Raw genomic sequence first — 20,575 nt, forward strand, 5'->3', positions numbered from 1 at the left:
TGGCATTTATCTTATCGTGTATGAAATAGGAAGTTAGCAAAATGTCTCTGCTTCTTTCTTCCTAGAGATAGAGATTCATTCTTAAAATACAGAATTCTCAAAAGAAAGTCACAAAGCATTATAATACCCCACTAAATAATTGATATATCTATCTTAAGGTTGTTGAATTTCTCAATTTCATTCATGTTTACTAGACTATCAAATCTGTTATTAGATTATACAAATATTGCTGACTACACATATAATATACATATTTATCTTTGTTTATATCTGTGTCATACCATTAAACATGCTGTTGGCAATAGCTCCACAAGGAGCAATTGGTTTGTCTTCATTTCTCCGATAAGGCTCACATTCCTTACTGGGATTCTGTATTTAGAAGCAAAGAAGAGAGAAATTATTACCCAGGCCTCTGGGAGAACTATGGGTTAGCTCTAATTACTGATTAAAAATTCAATCCCTACATGTTTTTCACTTGCAAGGCACATAAAATGAGTCTATGTTATAAACAGACTATAAACAATACCACATTTAAATACTCAAAATATATTCCTTAACATTACTGCATTACTTTTTTAATGTAACCTTTCTTTACATACATTTCGCCATATAGGTATATGTCAAACTGAATTTCTTTAAATTTTCACATCAACACAGAAATCTTAACTACAAAGAATTTTCTGCCCAAGAAAAATTAAGAAGCAGTCTATTGTCAGTCCAGTTATAACATAAGAAAAGGAATTTTAAACTGGAAGTAAAAAGACTCAAGGTTCTCATTCCAGCTATGTACTGTGTGACTTTGGGTCAGTCCCTTGATTTATCCAGGCCTAACTTATAAAATGAACATGTTCAACTAGATGATCTCAAATTTTGTCATTTGAGGTTAAATCCAAGTGGGAGGGCAGAAGGAAGGAGGGAAGGACAGAAGGAGAGACAGAAGGGGGGAAGGAAGGCAGGAAGAAAAGGAAGACAGAAGGAAGCAGAAGTCTAGTGCAAATTCCTAGAATATACCTATCTTTTTTAAATTGTGTACCCAGACCTAAAGAAAACAAAGATGCTGGCAAGGCATTTTGGGCAGCTCACAATGTAATAAAGGGAACAGACCCATACACAACTAACTATAACATGAAGCGTGAGCCATGATAAAGGTGTCTATATTCATACAATATAAATTGACTGAATGTCTTCCACGTGCTTAGGCACTGGCTAGGCCCTTGGTACATGGTGATTAAAGAAAGTTACGCTCCCTGCTCTCATGCACTTACAGTGTACTTGGGAAGACAGACAATAAATAAGTAAACAAATATATAATTACAAATTGCAGTAAGTGCTATGAAAATGCAATGCAGGTAATGAACAGGACGAGCTACTTTAGAATCTGGACATAGTATCACATAAGTTAAGACCTAAAGAAAGTAGGAGACAGCCATGTGAAGAGCAGGCAAAGGAGTTTTAAGCAGAGAGAACAGTACATGCCATTGAGAAAGAAGTGATGCTTCTGCGAAGGTAAAAGGTGAACACGGTAAGAGTATGGCAATTAAGAAAAAGACACACAATGAGACTGGAGAGTTACGCACAGTTCAGAACATCGTAGGTAAACAAACCACTGAAAGATTTTAAGCAGAGAAGTGGTGTTTATTTATGGTTTTTTTTTCTAAAGATCACTCTAACAGCTATGTAGAAAATGGCCGGGAAAGGAAGAGCAAGAATGGATGATGTGGGGAGACAGTTTGTTAAGCAAAGTAGGAAGTGACTTGGACGGGGTATGAATGAAGTCAATATGTAAAGAGATTATCATGTGTCCAAGGGCAGTAAAGAAAAGGGCAGGCCTGAGACAAGAGGACCTCCAGGGAAGAGTAAAAACCACATTCCAGGCAAAAGAAATGTAAATGCTAAAATGGGCAGATTGCTTGTGCCACCAGGCATGGTTCAGGACCAGCATCCATAGCCATGGCAGCCAGGCCAAAGGAACTTAAGGACAGAGTAGAAAACCAAAGAATCTAAATAAAAGAACTGTAAACCAACCACCACTTCTGGGCCTTTGAACACACCCAATCTCTGATCCTAATCAACACATTCTAGGAACCTGGTGAATCTCCCAGAATCACCTTCTCTGGATTTGACTCCTAAAAATTAGATCCTACAACATAAATTCCACATGGACTGAAAAATATTGCAGCCCTAACCAGAATCTCTAAATAGATTAATTATTTCTTAAGATCCCAACATTAGGAACCAGCAATAAAACCAGTACGGATAGCCTAGGGTAACTATATGCTTACAAGGAGGTTTCTGGTCCCAACATGGTCCTGAATAGCGTTCTAAGAGATTCACTGTTTTCTAAGAGATCCTTAAATGGCTCTGGGACTCTGAAAGTTTGCTGTGTTGGCAGCAATCATATGAAATACCTGGGCACCAACCACTACTATGGAAAGTTGAACAACAGTCAGGAAACTAAGATCCTCTGATCCAAGATTCCCAAACCAGGCTGAGAAAATCAGAGGGGGAGCTTGTTAAAAAATAGATATTTTAGAGCTCTACCCCTGCAGACACTGGCATATGAGACTTAGGAGAACTCTGAAATCTATATTTTAAAAAAGCTCCTCAGACAGTTTTTCAGTAACCCACCTTTTGGACTTTACTACTCAGGCTTCCAACAAGTTAAAAAACAAAGAGCATGTATGTTCAATTCTAAAACACAATCTCAGAAATTGAAAGTAGCTTATTTATATATTCCTATCCAGTGTAATAAAAATGAACAAACCCGAACAGAATATATTACATTCCAAGAATGCTAGACGTATCAGAATTTCATCACAAACAGATTAATAAAGCAAAAATCCCAAGTACTACTAGGAACAAGCAGGCAGTAATGTGTCCTCTGGCTGTAAGCAAACCATAAATCTGTGCAAATTCTAGGAGAAGAATTTTTTTAACTAAAAATCCTCACTAAACAAATTATAAATGGCAAGCAATACTTTAAATTTTATCTGATCCTATTAAATTTAACATTTCTAAGTGAACAATTACCATGTGTTCTTAGTTCATGGATACCAGTGTCATATTCCACCCTTTTACTTACAAGTAAAGCACTAGGATCTCCATTTAGTTGGCTATCATCTCGAGATTTCACGTAACGACGATGGTTTTGATAGAAATTAGACAGTCCATAATACATAAACACATTGCCCTAGAGAAACAGAGGGAAAAGATGTTCACAAAGTATTAAGTATGAACTCGTTTCACGCATACATAAAAGCTACCCATAATTTGGACTTCACTAGTTTATAATTCGTGATAACTTAGAATAGGCACTGGGGTGAATCCCACCAGTACTTCACAATCTAAAACAGTACAAATTGTAAATAAGGTTATAGAAGCTATGTTATAAAAATCCAAGAGTAATCTTTGAGAATATCCTGAAAGATTTCAAAGAAGTACTTACTATTTACATTAAAAAGAAAAACTCTCAAGGAATCTATTAGCCTAGCCTGATCTACTTTCAATTTATAATTTTCTCTAATTCAGTTTGGTCTTCACCCAGTTAGGATCAACTTTGCAAAGGGACAATGGTCAAGTTTTCATTTACTGCCCCAAAGTAAACTGTGAACTTGAATTGGGATATAATAAATTTCTCAGTACGATACTATATTAGTAATTAAGAAATTAATAATAAAGTATCTAAGATAATGAGTCACTTTATAATAATCAAGACAAGTACTTGAATGTATTCAGTGGATTCGACCTGAAAATCACATGGGAAATAAGGGTAACCTACATACAATTATTCAGATGCTATGAAGCCACCTTAAACGACTAAGATTTTTAGAAGTAGCAAAAACAGTAAGTTATTTTCTCCTTTCTGGTTGCTACCTCTACCATCTATAATCTTACCCTCGATTAAAAGGAATTCAGGGAAAAAAAGGTATTAAATAACATCTTAAGAATGCTTTCTTTGATTTGTTATTTTCATATACACAAACATTTATTTAAAGCTTGATTTTTCAAATATCAAATTATGCACTTTCCGTTCTATGTAAAGAAACAAAGACACTTCATTAATTTATTTATTTGGTTGGGTTTTTTTGTTTATTTTTGGTTATCAAAATTATATCACAGGAACAAAGAATATGCTTTAAAAAAAAGAGTTTCATCTCAATTGAGAAGCAGTACATTAAATTGAATTTATTAACTGAAAAAGAGATCCTTTCAATGAACACTGAGACACAATAACTAACCTAAAGTTCTCTGAAAAGGCTTTAGTCCAATTCAAAGTTTGGTCTTGTGAAGGTGCAAAGAGCTGACAAAAGAATGAATCTGAGGATGGTCACCTTCGCAGAAGAGTTCTGAAATACTAAGTGTTTTTGAACGGAAGAGGAAACTAACAGAGCTTCTAAATCACTACATGCCTCTTCTATGTCTTTAATCCTGACTGTTCTGACAGAAGTAGAACTTAATGCATTTTTATAGTCTGTCCATCACATTAAAAAAAGAATAAAATTTTAATGATGTTTTAAATGTATATGTATTTCTGTTGAAACAAAAGAACTAAATTCGTCTCTCCTCCCAAATTTATTTTCATTTTTTTTTAAAGGCAGCCTTATTATCCTTCCTCTCAGTGCAAGAACATCTACAACCACTGGATGGCAACCATCTACCAGGGACTACAAAAGTCATCACTATCTTTAAGAAAATCTATTAAGTGTACAAAAATCTAAGAAGTTGGCATGTATCAAAGCCATTTTGCTTCCTGAAGAATAAAACAATAATTTTTTAAAGCTCAACTTTCAGGTAAAGGAGAGCACAAGCTGGTCTTGCTATGCCTCTTCTGAATCTTAACGTCCTTTAGCCTCTCTGCTCAGTTTCCAAGAATGACAGATGTGAAAAGACACACAGACAGACAACACACACACACACACACACAGATGATGTTGTAACTCTGCTTAAGGTTTTACTAAGAGTTTGCACTTACGGTAATGCACCATATCTGATGAAAAATAATACAATTAAATAAGGGTGAATTAATATTTATTTTACCTAAAGTAAAACTTGTTTAAGTAATAGGTAAGCAAAATAATTTGAGCAATAATTTTAAAATACAAGTAGATGTACATATAAACTTCAAACAAAATTAATTTTTACAGTTATAAAATTTTCCAGCAAAAGTATAAAATAGGTTTAAAATTTAGTTTATAAAGTACTAACTACAATAAGCTATTTAAATACATGTAGTTAATTATCAAACAGTGAGATGCAATAGCCAAACAAAACAATCTTCCCCAAAATATATACACTCCCAGTAAATTAAAGCAACATCTCAAAAAAAAAAAAAAAAGAAAAGAAAAGAATTAGTGAAAAAAATTTTAATGTAAAATCAGTATGGTTAAAAGCATGGCTTTTATAATACATTACTTGGGAATACAGACCTCAAATGACTGTTCCAGTGTGAAGTTAATGGTACAAACACACGGTGTCTCATTCGGAGACAAACATTTATTGCAGGGACTGGAAGGGTCTGTTCCGGTATAATCAATCTGCAAGAGAAAAATGTAACTAAGCACACTTCCTTGGAAAAGATACACTGCGAAATAATTTGCTATCAGAGGGAAAAATGAGCCAATGGAACAACCACAGCCCAGAAAGAAAACTTTTTATAAGGTCGTCTGTGTATTTTGACAGTGTGAGGCAGTAAAAACTGGAAAGCGACCTGTTGTTCTACTGGCTCATCCTTCCAAGTAAGCTCCTCTATTTTTACCAAAAGAAGTACATTTATGCATAAAATCATAAATATAAAATTTAAACTGCATGATGTATAAAGATTTAAAGAGCTATCAAGTCTAAACAATTAAAATACCATAATAGTACAGAAATCAGTAAATCAGTACTGCTCTTCAATCTTCCAATCATAGATACTTCTCGGTCACCTCGGTGGTAATTTTCAAATTAAAAAACAAACAAACAAACAAAAAAAACTATTAGGTTTCTCAAGGGCTACCAGTTTTTAAAACCTAGTGTTAAATAATAAAGAATCTCTCATCTTTGTTTTAGGCTCCTGTCAGGGAGCATCTAAATGCCTTGACACTTCCCTGTTGATAGAAGCATATGTGTTTTTGATAAGCCCTGTGATTCACACTAGAGCTTATGTTAAGGAGATGGTTCAGGGTAGCGGCTGGTCACCAGAAAGACGTGATTAGGGCCTTTGGCCCAACCTAACCTCTGGGAAGAGGAAGAAAGCTGGAAATTTAGTTCCATCTGTGGCCAATGTTTAATATACAACATGAAATCTCAATGAAAACTGGAGCGCTTCCTGGCTGGTGAACCCCCCGACGCACTCTGATTCCACGGGGAGAGGGCACGAAGCTCTGCATTCAGGACCCTCCCAGACCTCGCCTTATGTGTCCCTTCGTTTAGCTGGTGCTAATTTCTATCATTTATAGTAGAACTATAATTTAAATCTAGCACATTACTGAGTTCTGGGAGTCATTCTAGCACATTATCAAACCTGAGAGAAGTTACAGGAACCTCCCAGATTTATAGGCAGTTGGTCAGAAGTGCAGGTGGCCTGGTGACCTCTGAACTTGCAACTGGCATCTGAAGTAAGGGCAGTCTGGGCAAGGGGGGCTTGGGACCACCCCCCACCCCGGATTTGTAGCTAGTTGGCCAGAAGAACGGAGAGCCCAGGGATCTGGCTTGCAGGTGGCGTGTGAAGTGGTGCTGAAGTATGTTGTTGGGGACCATGCCCCTGTAACCTGGGGAGTCTGACGCTAACCCAGGGTGATGTCAGAAGGGAACTGCAGTACACCAGCTGATGTCAGAAGACCTGGCCTGACAGCTAAAATGAGAAATTTTTTCCATTGTAAGAATTTTTTAAATAGATTCTATTCTTTAGAGTAGTTCGAGATTCACAGCACAGCTGAGTGGAAGGTCAGACTTCCCATTTACTCCCTACACCTGCACATACACCACCTCCCTGATTATCAGTATCCCCCACCAGAGTAATACACTTGTTACAGATGATGACCCTAGAATGATACATCATTATCACCCAAAGGCCATAGGTTAAGATTCATTCCTGGTGTTGCATACTCCATAGGTTTTGACAAATGTATATGACATACATACACCATCACAGTATCATACAGAATAGTTTCACTGCCTAAGAAACCCTCTGTACTCCGCCAGAGCTCTCCTTCTCTGTCTCTGGCATTCAAGGACAAGTACTGGACCATAGAGCCATTCGGCTACATGATGCATTATTTATTCTTCAAGACAAGGGAAGAATAACCCCAAAGATGATTCAGAGCCCAGCAGGACTACATCCCCAGTTCATACTGGGGGAAGAGTCAACAGATCAGATAGCAGCAACCCAGAGCCTTGGGGCAGGACTTCTGCCCCAATGGGCCCTGAAAGCTGAGCATTAAACCAGAGGATTATTCTCAAGACTTAAAATGTGATGATATTTGTCTTGCTAGGTTTTGGAGACTTGTTTGGAACTCACCACCCCTTTCTTCCTTTCCATTTTCTCCCCTTTCAAATTCAAGTATGTATACGTATGTCTGTCTCTCCACTGTATTCTGGAAGCACATCTGGTTCCATTGGTTCACAGGTGGAAATTTTGCCTCAGGATTAATCATACCAATATCTGATTAAAATGATATTCAGAAGAGACTTTAGACTTTAGAGTTGATACTGGAAGAAGTTGAGACTTTTGGGGCTGATGGGATGGAATGAAACTATTTTACAGCAAGAAGGACATGAATTTGAGGAGCATGGGGCGGAATGTATGAACCGAATGTTTGCGTCCCCAAAAAATTCATATGTTGAAGCTCTAACTCCCAATGTCATGGCATTTGGAGGTGGGCCTTTGAGAGATAATTAGATTTAGATGAGGTCATGAGGGTGGGGCCCCATGATGAGATCAGTGTCCCTAATAAAAAGAAGAAAAGAAATCAGAGCTCTTTCTCTTTCTGCCATGGTGAGGACACAGCAAGTAGGCAGCCATCTGGAAACCAGAAAGAGAGGCCTCAACAGGAACTGAATTGATCAGCACCAGGACCTTGGACATCCCTGCCTCAAGAACGGTGAGAAACGAGTCATCTGTGGTTTAAGCCACCTAGTCCATGATACTTGAGATATGGTCTATCTCCTTTGGTGACATATCTTATGAGGTCTTGTGCCCATTTTTTTAATAGGGTTGTTCATTTTTTTTACTGCTGAGTTCCTTGTATTTTTTGGACAACAGTCCTTTACCAGATATATCTTTTAACAATATTTTCTCCCAGTCTATGGCTTATCTTATTACTCTTTTGAAAAATTAGAATTTAATGATGAGCAATCCTAATTATCTTTACCTTAATAAAGTAAAAAAAAAGCCATCTAGTTTGTATTTCTGAAACTGAACAGTTAAACTTTACATATAAATGTCCAATTTCTTTTTTATTATCATTATAAGGTTAAAATCTATATATAGAAAACAGAGCATCAAGTTACAACATCTAATTGCTTTTCAAAACCACAAAACTGTTTAATAAAGCTTGGTTTTGTCAAATTCTGATATAACCTATTGAAATGCTCCCCATCAAAAGCCTATTTACTCATGAAACTTTGTGTAGAGAAATATTTTTATTCACTGCAAATATCAAAGAGTAGCTAGGTATATAATTAAAACAAGTAAAAAAAAAAAACACAGATCTCCTAAATGAAGGCAAGGTACATATAATTTTTCCCTAAATCTGTTGGGCCACAGCTTTCTACCCTAGAACCTATCCATGCACAATATTCCACTTAAAAGCCAAATTTTATGATTTTGACAAAATGAAAGAAAAGAAAGAACCTAGAAAAGTGAACTATATTTAAAAATCAATATTAAAGTATATTAAAATTTTTAAATAAAATAATTGAAAAATATCTGCACATTTTCTTTCTCTTCTAAGATTAATTTAAGGATTAAAAAAAAAAACCTAACAGCTGGGCATATTACTATATTGTTTGCCTTTGAACAGAAACCTCTTAAACCACTCTTTCAAATTAGTTTCCAGGGCAAAGGACGAAAGAAAGATCATCAGTTATTATTAAGCAAAGATATATATTCTTTATTTAATTGAACAAAAATAATTAATATGATGGAATATGAAATCCAATAAATTATACTACAGTATATTAAAACTGAACATTTTATTGGAACCAAGAATTATTGCTGAATATTAAATTATACTTTTACAAAAATCAAAGGGTAGCTATAACTTTTTCACCACAATCTTTTGATTACATTTTTTTAAATGTACAAAAAATTGTATGTTTCTGATTATAGGAAAATCTGGAAGTAATGTTAAAAATATATATATATCATGAACATATTAAGCCATACTATGCACACAGCATAACAAGGTAGATACAAAAGTAATCCTCTTATACATAGCCAATACAGTTGACACAGTCCGTTCTATTATACACATATTTCATCTGATCCTCACCCAAATCCTGTAGTGTTATCCTCATTTTACATAAAGAGAACACTTTTACTTCCCCAAGGCAACATAAATAAGCAATGCCAGAACCAAGGATTTCTGACTCCAATCCCAATGTTTCTTCTATTAAATTGCTCCTTTGCAAGAAAGTCAGCTCCCTTGGCCCTGCAGACGACTACTCTGCCAAAGACAGCACAGAAACACAAAGAAAACTACTATAAATGCTAAGTGCTAAACAGACTGGTCAAGAAAACAGTAAGTACTAGATGGACCAGTACTTTCGTACTGAAGAGAAAAAAAGGATCTGAACTGAGCCCTTAAAAGAAAAAGAAAGAAAAAAAGAAGGATGGAAAATGGGGATGTATGGGAAAGCAAGCAGGTAGAGAGCACAGGTACATTTAAGGACAATGAGCATAAACACTGGACTTATGGAGAGTTTTCATGCTGGAAGGAATGAGACAACACTCAAAGGTAAACTGGAGCCGGAACCACATGCTGGGATTTTTGGCTGATGTGTATCGAACATATACTAAGTGCATTTAACATTTATAAGCACTAAATATACATCACCGCATTAAAATGTACAATAGTGCTGCAAAGTTTATTCTTATTTTCCTTATTTTAACCAAGGAAACTGCCATTTATGAAGGTTTAGTAATTTTTCCCAAGATCACTCACTCAGCAAGAATTTGAACACAGCTCTGCCTTTCTCCAAAATCTAGGTTCTTTCCACCATACTATGCACCTTACACAATGAACACAGCATCCTTTATGGTATACAAACTCAAGACCTCCAGACTATGAGAGTGAAGAAAAACCTCTGGGAGGTAAGTGTGGTTTGTTTTTGCTGTTATTAGGCTGCCTGGCATCCAAACACACTTCCAAGTATTGTGGAATTTTCCTTGTTGAGACTTTTGGAGGGAGGCAGGGCTCCATCCTCCACTGTAGAACTCAAGGTAGTAAATGACTCCTTCCTCTCCCTAACCCCAGGCAGCCAATACAAAAGCAGAAGACCTGGATCAATCTTGACTGAGACTAGAAGACTGAATCTCCATGTAAATCACTTAATCCCCATGTAAATCAGAGACAAGAATGGGGTGCCGAGATTAGGGACACAGCAGTAGTCTAACAGACATCACGGTGACAGCCTCTGTGGCATCCGAACCACTGTTTCTGCTTCCAAACTCCCCTCACTTCCCACCAGTCTCCAAACCTGATCCTTTAGACTTCGCATCCACGTTGTGTGGGAGCGACCCAATCTCCCTCTAATAAATTCCTTTCTCGTGGAAGGTACCCAGAGTTGGTTACTGCTGCTGACAACATAGCCTCTGAGCTAAGTAACCCTGAGTGTTAAAAATGTCCTGCAGGAAATAAGGAAATGGAGACGGAGGAGGCGAATCAAGTACTTGTATAACAACAGATTAAAAAGAGTCTAAGAAATGGGACTTTCATTTCCTCCCGAATCCCCTATCATGAAAGAATCATCTATTAACCTAATATTTTACTTGAGTGCTTGTATGTTCCAGGCATAGGACTCGGCCCAATATCTAACCTCACGGAGCTCGCTGTCGAGTACAGAAGACAGTCACTGAAATGGAAGGCGTGTCTTGGTAAAAGCACAGGTACGATGGAAACACGTACCTAACCCAGTCGTCGGTTCATTTCTCCACGAGGGCTGACGAGTGGCTGTTATCTACAGGAAGATGACACCAAGACGGACTATCTTTATCTGAAGGCTCAGCACATGGACAAACCCAAAAGACGTATGAATTTAGGGCTTAAAAAGTTGTGAGTTAGAAACAAAGATCTGAGAATCAGTCTGGGGTTCTTCTGTTAAGGTGTTAACTCTTCTACAATGTCCATTTGGCACTCGGTGAAAAGGAAAAGGTAGGCCTCAGAAAACAGAAAAGTGGAATTAGACTGCAGAGTTGAAGCTAAAGGGGTAGCTTTTGTGACCCTGAGCCACTATGAGGTGGCTTTGTAGCCCAGGTGACAGTATGTGGACACAGCTGTGCAGAAGGCCGTTTCAGCACTGTTCTAGAAGTCCTAGAAACGGTAGCACTGGTAGCTTCAGGAGGCAGCACCCTCGCCCCGACGGTGCTGCACAAAGCAGGTATGGCAACGCCAGCAGCCACGAGGAGGCCCGCTGAGTTACCTTCAGGCAGGGCGGACACCTGCGAGGGGAGGGGCAGGCCACGGCACTGACCTTGCTCTGGGTGCCCAGAGCAGATACTTGAGCTCTGTGAGTCACACTGGTGCCACTGGTGTGACACCACAGCAGCAGGCTTCTCTGCTTTGTCGCTGAGATCTTGTGCAAAAAGAAAAGGCTGTCAAGGCTGAGCAGTTGTCCACGTTCTTGCCTCAGAGGAAGTAACGCAAGTTACGTTACTTCTTACTCAAGGCTCAAAAATGAGAGACAGCACCGAGTTTTTCCACTGAGAGTCTAAGATGGTACATGAAGTAATCTGTATAAATAACCCAGGCCCTGGAAGGAAAGAAGGTGGGTATGGACGTGAGAGTAAGAGGAGAAGTAAAAGGAATACAACCCAGTAAGGCAGCAGGACATTCTGGAGTTCTGAACATTTCAACAGTATTTCAAATGCTTTTTCTTAAAGAGATAATACATCAATAAAGGAATAATTCCCCTCAAAAACACTCATCAGATAAAGGGGGTGGAGAAAAGAAATAAACAACCACATGTGGACAGGGAATGTCACCCACTCTACAAGGATTTTTCAAGCCATTAGCCACTGCCGCTGCCCACCAACGGTGTGCCCTGAGGGAACACAGGACGGAGAAAACAAGGAATCACCAAGTCCTTTAGATACTGGCCCTAGTTAATTAAATGCACATCTAAGGGATAATTTCAATGAACCCAGACTTTTGCATTTTCCCATATATAGAAAAGCACTAAAATCATTAACAACTTGAGATGTCTGTTCTTTGTGATTAGTCCAGCAAAAAATTATCTTGACTCCTCCTGTATCTCTTGGGAGTGGTTCCTCAAGCTATCTGAGAGGCTGCCTCCCAGACCATAGTCCTCTGTAAAATCCCTGAATAAAACTTAACTCACAACTTTCAGGTTGTGTGTTTTTCTTCAGCTGACACATACCTAACTTATTTAGAGCCTCTTAAAAGTTAGCAGTTTATTTTTTTTAAATTCAGTCTACTTTATTTTTGAATATTAGTTTTTTAAAAATCAAAAGCTTAGTTCTAAACTGATAGCTACAGAACAAGTTTAATCCTTTACATCCTAATAAAATTCTATGGGCCATATAAAATCTGTTACATTTTTCTGTAAGTTAAAGAATCTAATGGGACCAGGGCTAAAGAGGGTTGGGAAGGGATAAATTGAGAGTTCAAAATTTGCAGATACTAACTACTATATATAAAATAGATAAACAACAAGTTTCTTCTGTACAGAACATTCAATATCTTGTAGTAATTTATAATGAAAAAGAATATGAAAAGGAATATACATATGTATATGTATGACTGAAACATGCTGCATACCAGAAATTGACATGTTATAAACTGACTATACTTCAATTTAAAAATAAATAAATGAAATTTAAAAAAAAAGAATCTGAATGGGAACCACAGAAAAGATGTTTACTACTTATTCAATCAATAAGCCTCAATCTCACACTTGGAAATGATAAATGAAATGAATTAGGTAACATACAAATGTAAACTATCTTTGAAGGAAGGACAGCAATAGAAAAGCTGGGTATTATTTCCCAGATGTCTGCTCCATGCCAGAACAGTTCTTAATCTTTTACTTAGAGAAAATTGAGGTTCAGAGGTTAAAAGACTGTCCGAAACCAATCAGCTGGTATGTGACTGTATTAGTTTCCTAGGACTACTGAAACAATTTACCAGGAACTGGGCATCTCAGAACAAGAAAACTTCCTTCTCTCACAGTTCTGGAGGCTAGAAGTCTGAATTCAAGATGTCAGCAGGGCTGTTCTCCCTCTGAGACTCGGAAGAATCTGTCCTTGCCTCCTGCCAGCTTCCACCAGTGGCCGGCATTCCTTGTTGTTCGTTGGTTTGCAGCTGTATCACACCACCTCTGCCGTTACACAATTCTGCCTCTGTCTCTGTCTTCACATCACCTTCCCTCTGTGCCTGTCTCTTTTTATATGGACGCCAGTCATACTGGGTAGGAGCCCATCTGAATACCCTCATCTTGATTACATCTGCAATGACTCTATTTCCAAATAAAGTTACATTCACAAGTACTAGGAGTAAGGATTTCAACATATCTTTTGTGAGGACATAATTCAATACATGACAGTGTTAGAACCGTACCTGTCTAGCTTCACAGTTACTGTTCTTTCCATTAGACTGCACCGCTGCTTCCTATTATCTTGGATAACATGCACCACACAATAATTTAGAAATACGGAAGTCAATCTAAAAGATGTACTTTAAAAATAAAATTGGCATGTGTGAATGTGCTGATGTTTTAAACAGTACTACCAAATCGTCAGCGTTTCCATGTAAAATACAGATTAAAAACAACTTTGTTATGAGAGGTAAATGTCATCCCAGGACCATCTTAACTTTTAGAGTCTGAAATAGAATTTTGTAATACAAATTTTCATACACAGAGTTTTTATATCTGGCATTTAACTCATTTCTACAAATAAAAAAAAAATTCCTACATGAAGTTTGAGTTTACCCCTTAAAAGTCTTACTAAAGTATCAAGTTATAAAAACTGCCTAGGACAGAACTGATGAAAAGGGCTTTGCTAATTACGCTCCACTCTATATAACAGGGTAGATCAAAGGAACAAATAAGCAACTAATATGAGTAAACAGGACTTTTACTTTGAAGAAATACATGGTCTTTTCCATATAAAATATTGTTTTTGTATAGTCATATAACTGATCTTCAAATATTAGTGGCTTTTACCTTTGTCTCCAGTGCTACTTTCTGGGAATAACCTTGCTGCCTCAGATCATGTGTCATGCATTACACTACACTCTCAAAATGCTCACTGGCCTTATTTCTAACCTCAGTTCCATTTTTATATTCCTCGATGTATTCACTTGGCTGAGTTTCTTTCTTCCCACTTGAAACTCTCACCACTTCTATCTATTTCAAATCTATGGTGATCTTTTTGAAAACTAAGCCAGACATACGTGATTTGTTAATCTTGGGGGGCAATGCTTCACTAAAAACTTTACTTCAAAAAAAAAAAATCAATGGTGGTGGTTCACTGAATCCCATAATCTCACACTCAAATGTGGTCTTTTGATTCCTGTAAGTGGTACCACCATGGTCCCAAGCACCCAAGCTCAAAGTCTTGGCATCAGTCCCCAAGTTGTGTCAATTCTTCTTTAGTAAAATACTAGGAATCCTTGAATTTGATTCTTATTGCTTTCACTCCAGATTAAGCTCTGAGATTTTATGCCAGTTTTTCAAAAGAGAGAAGGAAAAGTACATTCTACCTTTTTAAAAATCAAGTAAAAATAATTTCTAAAAACTTTCTGAAAACTAAATATAACCATATATACTGAGACCTGAGAACTTAGAACAATAGCCAATTTACTCAGTATATTGATAAATAATGTTATTAAATGTTATAATGTCATATAATCAATCTTATATTTTAATTAATTTTACAAATTAAACTACAAATTCATGTAACTGGAGGTTGGTCTATGGTTTCCAATTTTTCATAGTAAGTATACAACAGTACTTTCTTCTAAAATAAACATCAAAAAAATCTGGGTGGGGGTATTTCATGCCGTTTTTTAAATCATGCACTCCCTCTTTTGCTTAAACATTTGCCAGTCAATCTGTTTGCTAAATGTTTACTGTTCTGAATTACTGTTCAATGAGCAAATCTGTTTTACCTTTAGATATGGGTGGATATCATAGCTATACACATCTCATCTTAACAGTATATGGCATCTTCCTTGGCTAATTTTAGTAACTCCTTCAGACCCACAATACTATTCAGATCATCAATAAACTATTGTAAAATTCCTTGAATATACCCACTGAGTTTCATTCATTCATTCAAACATTTCAGATCTCTATTAGATGCTAAGCCCTGTTACAGGATGGGAATACATAACGGAAAAATACATTATTCATGTCACAAAAGAATTTACATACTAGTGGGACACAAAATCAAGTGAATCAATAATTTAAAAATATAATTTGATGATGTTATGACAGGCCATAAGCTAGTACTCATGGAACCTGAGAGAAGCATCCACATATACAAGGTGGGAAAGGGGAGAAATCAGGGAAGACTTTCCGTAGTGTTGACAGGAATAAAATTTGACAACCATGTTAGAATCAAGAAAAGGAAGGACATTTCAGGTTGATCTAGCAGCATGCCACATTCTGTAAACTACATTAGTTTCCTGTGGCTAGAGCAAAGGGCAGGGCAGTGCTAGGGGATGAGGCCAGAGAAACAGAAAGCAGCCTATCATGAAGAAAACTACATTCCACCTTAAGGGTAAGGGGTCTGAACATCATCCTGAATGCCAGAGGGAGCCATAGGAGTAATGTTAAGCAAGGGAATGAAATACTCAGATTAGCTTTTTAAAAAGATCACTCTGGCAGTAACGTGCAGAAAGACTGAAGAAAAACAGAATGCTACTGCATAATCCAGGTCAGAAATGTTAAGAAGATAAACTAATAAAAAGGCAGTGGAAATGGGAAAAAAAGATTCAAAGAATATAGAGAAAGTAAAATCTACAGAACTCAGTGCCTAGCGATGGAGTGATGGGGTGATAACAAGTAAGTTTAGTTTGACTTCCAGGGTTTCTGGCTTGAAAACCCACGTGGATGGTGATGTCATTCACCGTGAGAAAAGTTCACGGAGACCGTTCAGGCTGTGAACTCGAAGGTCAGCTTAGTCCTCCATTTATGTGAACTACCAACGGCAGCACTGGGCATGGTTGTTCACATGCTCTTCCTTAAAACTAGCTTCCAGGACACCAGGCTCCTCTGATTTTTCTCCTACCTCACTGGCTGCTCCTTTTCAGTCCCCTTTGCTAGTTCCTCCTGTCTCCCCACCTCTATAAACACTGGAGTGACTCAAGGCTGTCTTTAGAAATTCTCGCTTTTCTTTTGACCTATAATCATTCCATCTTATGCCTTTATGTATCATCTATGCTGATTAATCCTCAAAATGTTTAACCCCATACTCAACCTTCCCTCTAAACTCTAGGCTCACATATTCAACTATCTACTTATTATTTCCAGCTTGGAGGTTTAAAAGGCATTTCACGGTAAAAAGTCAAAAATATAACTCCTTATTCAGCTTCTCACCCTGCCAGCCTCCTACCATCAGGCCAAAACTTTCTCTCCAGTCTTGCCCATCTTGATAAACACGTTCTCTTACTGAGTTTATGATTAATCTCTCTATCCAAAACTTTATTCCCTTTCTTGTCCCCCCTGACCTCAATCCTGTGCTAACTGAACACTAATTAACAGAGTCAGATGGCTAAGACTGCTGCTGTGGATAACATCCTTAACATCCAAAAACTGCTGTTGTAGATTTCATTAACATACTAACTTGAGCTGTTTCTCCAGGGCAAGATGAGCCTACAGACCCCCAAGCCATGGACCACCTGGCCAGAGAACTGTAAACCAAAGATATCCTGATTCCTGAAACCATGATTAAGAAATGTCACAAGACAATGATTAATCCCAGTTTCTTCGTTCTTCCCCTTTAAAACATCCCTAACTCAAAGACCAAGTCGGAGTGGATCTGGGACTTGTCACCCACTCCTTTGTTTGGTGCCCTGCAAATAAACCCCTACTTGCTGCAAACACTTGCTGTCATGAGTTTGGCTTTCTGCAACCTGGGCACACAAGCCCTTGCTTGGTTACAAAATTACAACTCTATCCTTCCAATCAGGCCAAAATATCTTAAAGTTATCTCTGATTCTACAATTTCTCTCACACCGCACACATCCACTACAATGAGAAAATTCTATTACCTCTACTTTCATAATATATCCTAAATCTAACTGCTTTTCACTGCAACCGTTATACTGTGGACACCATCATCTCTTGCTTGAATTAACTGCTACTACTCTTATTCTGCAGGTAATATTCTCCACAGCATCGACAGAGTAACTGTCCTAAGATCATGTCACCTATCTGAGTAAAACTTTTCAGTGGCTTCGCATTACACTGAATGTATAAGCCAAAATCCTGATACAGCTGGCCCTACACATCTGCTCATTCCGCATCCACGAAGTCAACCAGCCACAGATAAAAAACATGGTTGATCCTTGAACAAAACAGGTTGGAATTTCATGGGTCCACTTACACGGATTTTTTCCAGTAAGCATGTACTACAGTGCTACAAGATGGGAGGTTGGCTGAATCTGTGAATGCAGAACCAGGGATGCGGAGGGCCAACTACAAAATTATTATAAACAGATCTGGACGGGAGCAGGCTAACTCTTGAGTTTTTCAAGGGTCTACTGTATTCAATTTAAAAAATTCCGCTAATGAGGACAAGAGAGAACCAAAGCTTGAATTTGCTGCACAGCCAGCAACTATTTACATAACATTTACATTGTATTGGCTATTATACATAATCTAGAGATGATTTAAAATATACAGGAGGATGTGCATAGATTGTATGTGAAATACTACATCATTTTATATATGGCACTTGACCATCCTCAGATTTTGGCATCCACCAGGGTCCTGGAACTAACCCTCCAGATACAGAGGGACAACTGTAGTGGCCCATGTGATGTGCACCCCGCTACTTGACCTCTCTAACCTCATCTTCTAGTATCACCTCGACTTCTCAGTCTGCTCCAGCCACACTGGCCTCTTTGCCTTCCTCAAACATCCTACTAAGCACACTCCTCACATTTATTCTTATTATTCCTTTTGCCTGGAACAGTCCTCCTTCAGATATCAACATGGTTCACTCCTTCACCTCTTTTAAATCTTTACTCAAATACCACTATACTGAAGGCTTCCCTGACTACTCTATTAAAACTGGAAACCTTCCTCAGACCCTTCCTATTCCCCTTCCTGAATGTGAATATTCATCTTCATAGCACCTCCCCACCGTCTAACATACTTCAGATACAGACTGAGTTCATGGGAGACGGAATGAACATCATCAATGAGTGTGGACCCTTCCTTCCAAACAGGATGTGTGGAAAAAGAGAAATAGAGGAAACAAAACAAGAGGTCAGAGGCCTAGGAGTTGAACCCCAGTTATATGACTAAATAAATGACTTCATCTCAGATTCAGTGTCCCCCTTTAAAAAAAAAAAACACAGAATAACAGCATTATCTTCGTTTAGTCTCATTGTATCAAATGACATGTGAATGTAAAATTCTTAGTAAACACTCAAATGTTAGCCATTATTAATATTTTTATTATAACATAGGATGTTTTCATTTTTTAAGAGAAATGGAAATATATTTATATACTGAACAGAGAAGGAGAAAGGAAAGGCTGAAGAAAGTAAGAGAAAGGTCATCATATTCAATATTCCATCTATAACTTGTTTTTAAAAAAGTTAGCAAAGCCATACAACGGATTTGCTTTTCATGTGCAAAACAACACATGCCTTTCACTACGAAATCAAGTTCAAGTCAATAGTAAACTTGAAACCACTATAAAGCTGCAATCGTTATTTAATGTCTAAACTACTAAACGCTCACACACAGATGATTTAGCTCCCATCCAGCCAACATAACAGGCTTCCACCAAATAAATCTTCCTATATACAGCCCTGTGTTTCCAGAGGCTATTCACGACCAACCCCTCCACTCCAATTGCCCGCTACCTTTCTTCCACAGTATGACACTCTCACTTACTAGCCAAGACCCTGTTACCAGAATAAAGACCACATTTCCCAGCCTCCCTTACAGCTCGTGCGGACTTGTCACTATGTGGAGGTGGTATGGTGCACTTCCAAGAACCTTCCTTAAAAGGCCTGATTCTTCATCCCTTCTTCCACACTGCTGCCTGGAGAAGGATGTGACAACAGAACTCTAGCCTCCTTTCTGGACTGCGAGCACGGGAGTCAATCCCTAAGAATGGCATAGCAGTAGACAGAGGGAGGACTCAGTAAAACAGAGCCTCCATACTAGCCAGGAACTACGATTTCTAAGGGATTTTACACCAGAATGAAAATCTTGTGTAAAATCCCTTAGAAAACATAGCAAACCCAAACCTAACTGATACATACTGTGCTCATCATTTCACTGCCCCAGTTTCACACACTCATTATCAAATACCCAGTCTATCCACAACCTGGCACCAGCTTATTTGCCGTTACTCCTATTTTCTCTATACACCTTTTGATTTCCTGTCACTACAACTTTGCTCCTATTAATCTTCTTTCTTGGAATACATCCAAGCTCCTCTTTAGAAGTGCTAGTTATGGTTCAAGTTCCAGCTCAAAGCCCACCTCCACCAGTTTTCCATGGTTATTAGACAGGTGTGATCCTGTCTTCTCTGAACTAAGGCGTATTCTGTCTGTGCCACTCATCGAGCAACGCTTAGCTTTCCTTTCATGTGTATGTTTCATCTCCCCCAAGATTCCAGGTTCAAGCTCCTTAAGAGGGCTCTCTGCTTGAGCATTTAAAAAAAAAAAAAGATCCTGTCTGCAGGCTCTTCTCTGTCACCCACTATGCCCACAGGACTTTGCATACAGAAAATGCTCAATATTGATTAAAATTCTTGATCAATTTAACTCAGTCTATGAATTCTTACCATTGAAAAACCACTGTATCCTTTATCAGCTAAAATTCAAGGGTAGCCTGAACTAAAGTCCAGGTTGTAATAAAATCTGTTGGGTAAAAGAGTAAAGTTAATTAACATGGGAGTGCAGATATCTCTCTTCAAGATACTGATTTCATTTCCTTTAAATATATACCTACTGGGATTGCTGCATCTTATGGCTGTTCTGTACTTTAACTTTTTGAGGAATCTCCACACTGTTTTCCATAATGGCTGTACCAATTTACATTCCACTAAAGTTCCCTTTTCTCTACACCTTCACCAACACTTGTTATCACTTGTCTTTTTAATAAGAAAGTAGATCTTTAGTGTTCTCACCACACCACGAAAAAAAAAAGGGTAACTATGGGA

The 20,575-nt window shown here is 37.8% G+C and overlaps 1 protein-coding gene across 2 annotated transcripts in view; it reads right to left on the bottom strand.

Annotated features, from left to right (window-relative positions):
- The window catches only part of TMEM30A (transmembrane protein 30A), a 42,046-nt gene that overhangs the window by 15,250 nt on the left and 6,221 nt on the right, over positions 1 to 20,575 (bottom strand). For both annotated transcript variants that reach the window (XR_012074786.1, XM_006216118.4), the window contains exons 2-4: positions 5,427 to 5,534; positions 3,083 to 3,190; positions 282 to 369 (exon numbers count right to left, since the gene is read on the bottom strand). Coding sequence is in view for 1 of the 2 variants with exons in the window: in XM_006216118.4 (XP_006216180.1) it covers positions 282 to 369; positions 3,083 to 3,190; positions 5,427 to 5,534 (304 nt within the window). In the remaining variant the exon portion in view is untranslated. The remainder of the gene's footprint in view (positions 1 to 281; positions 370 to 3,082; positions 3,191 to 5,426; positions 5,535 to 20,575) is intronic.

This window comes from Vicugna pacos, chromosome 8 (genome assembly GCF_048564905.1).
Source record: "Vicugna pacos chromosome 8, VicPac4, whole genome shotgun sequence".
NCBI lineage: Eukaryota > Metazoa > Chordata > Mammalia > Artiodactyla > Camelidae > Vicugna > Vicugna pacos.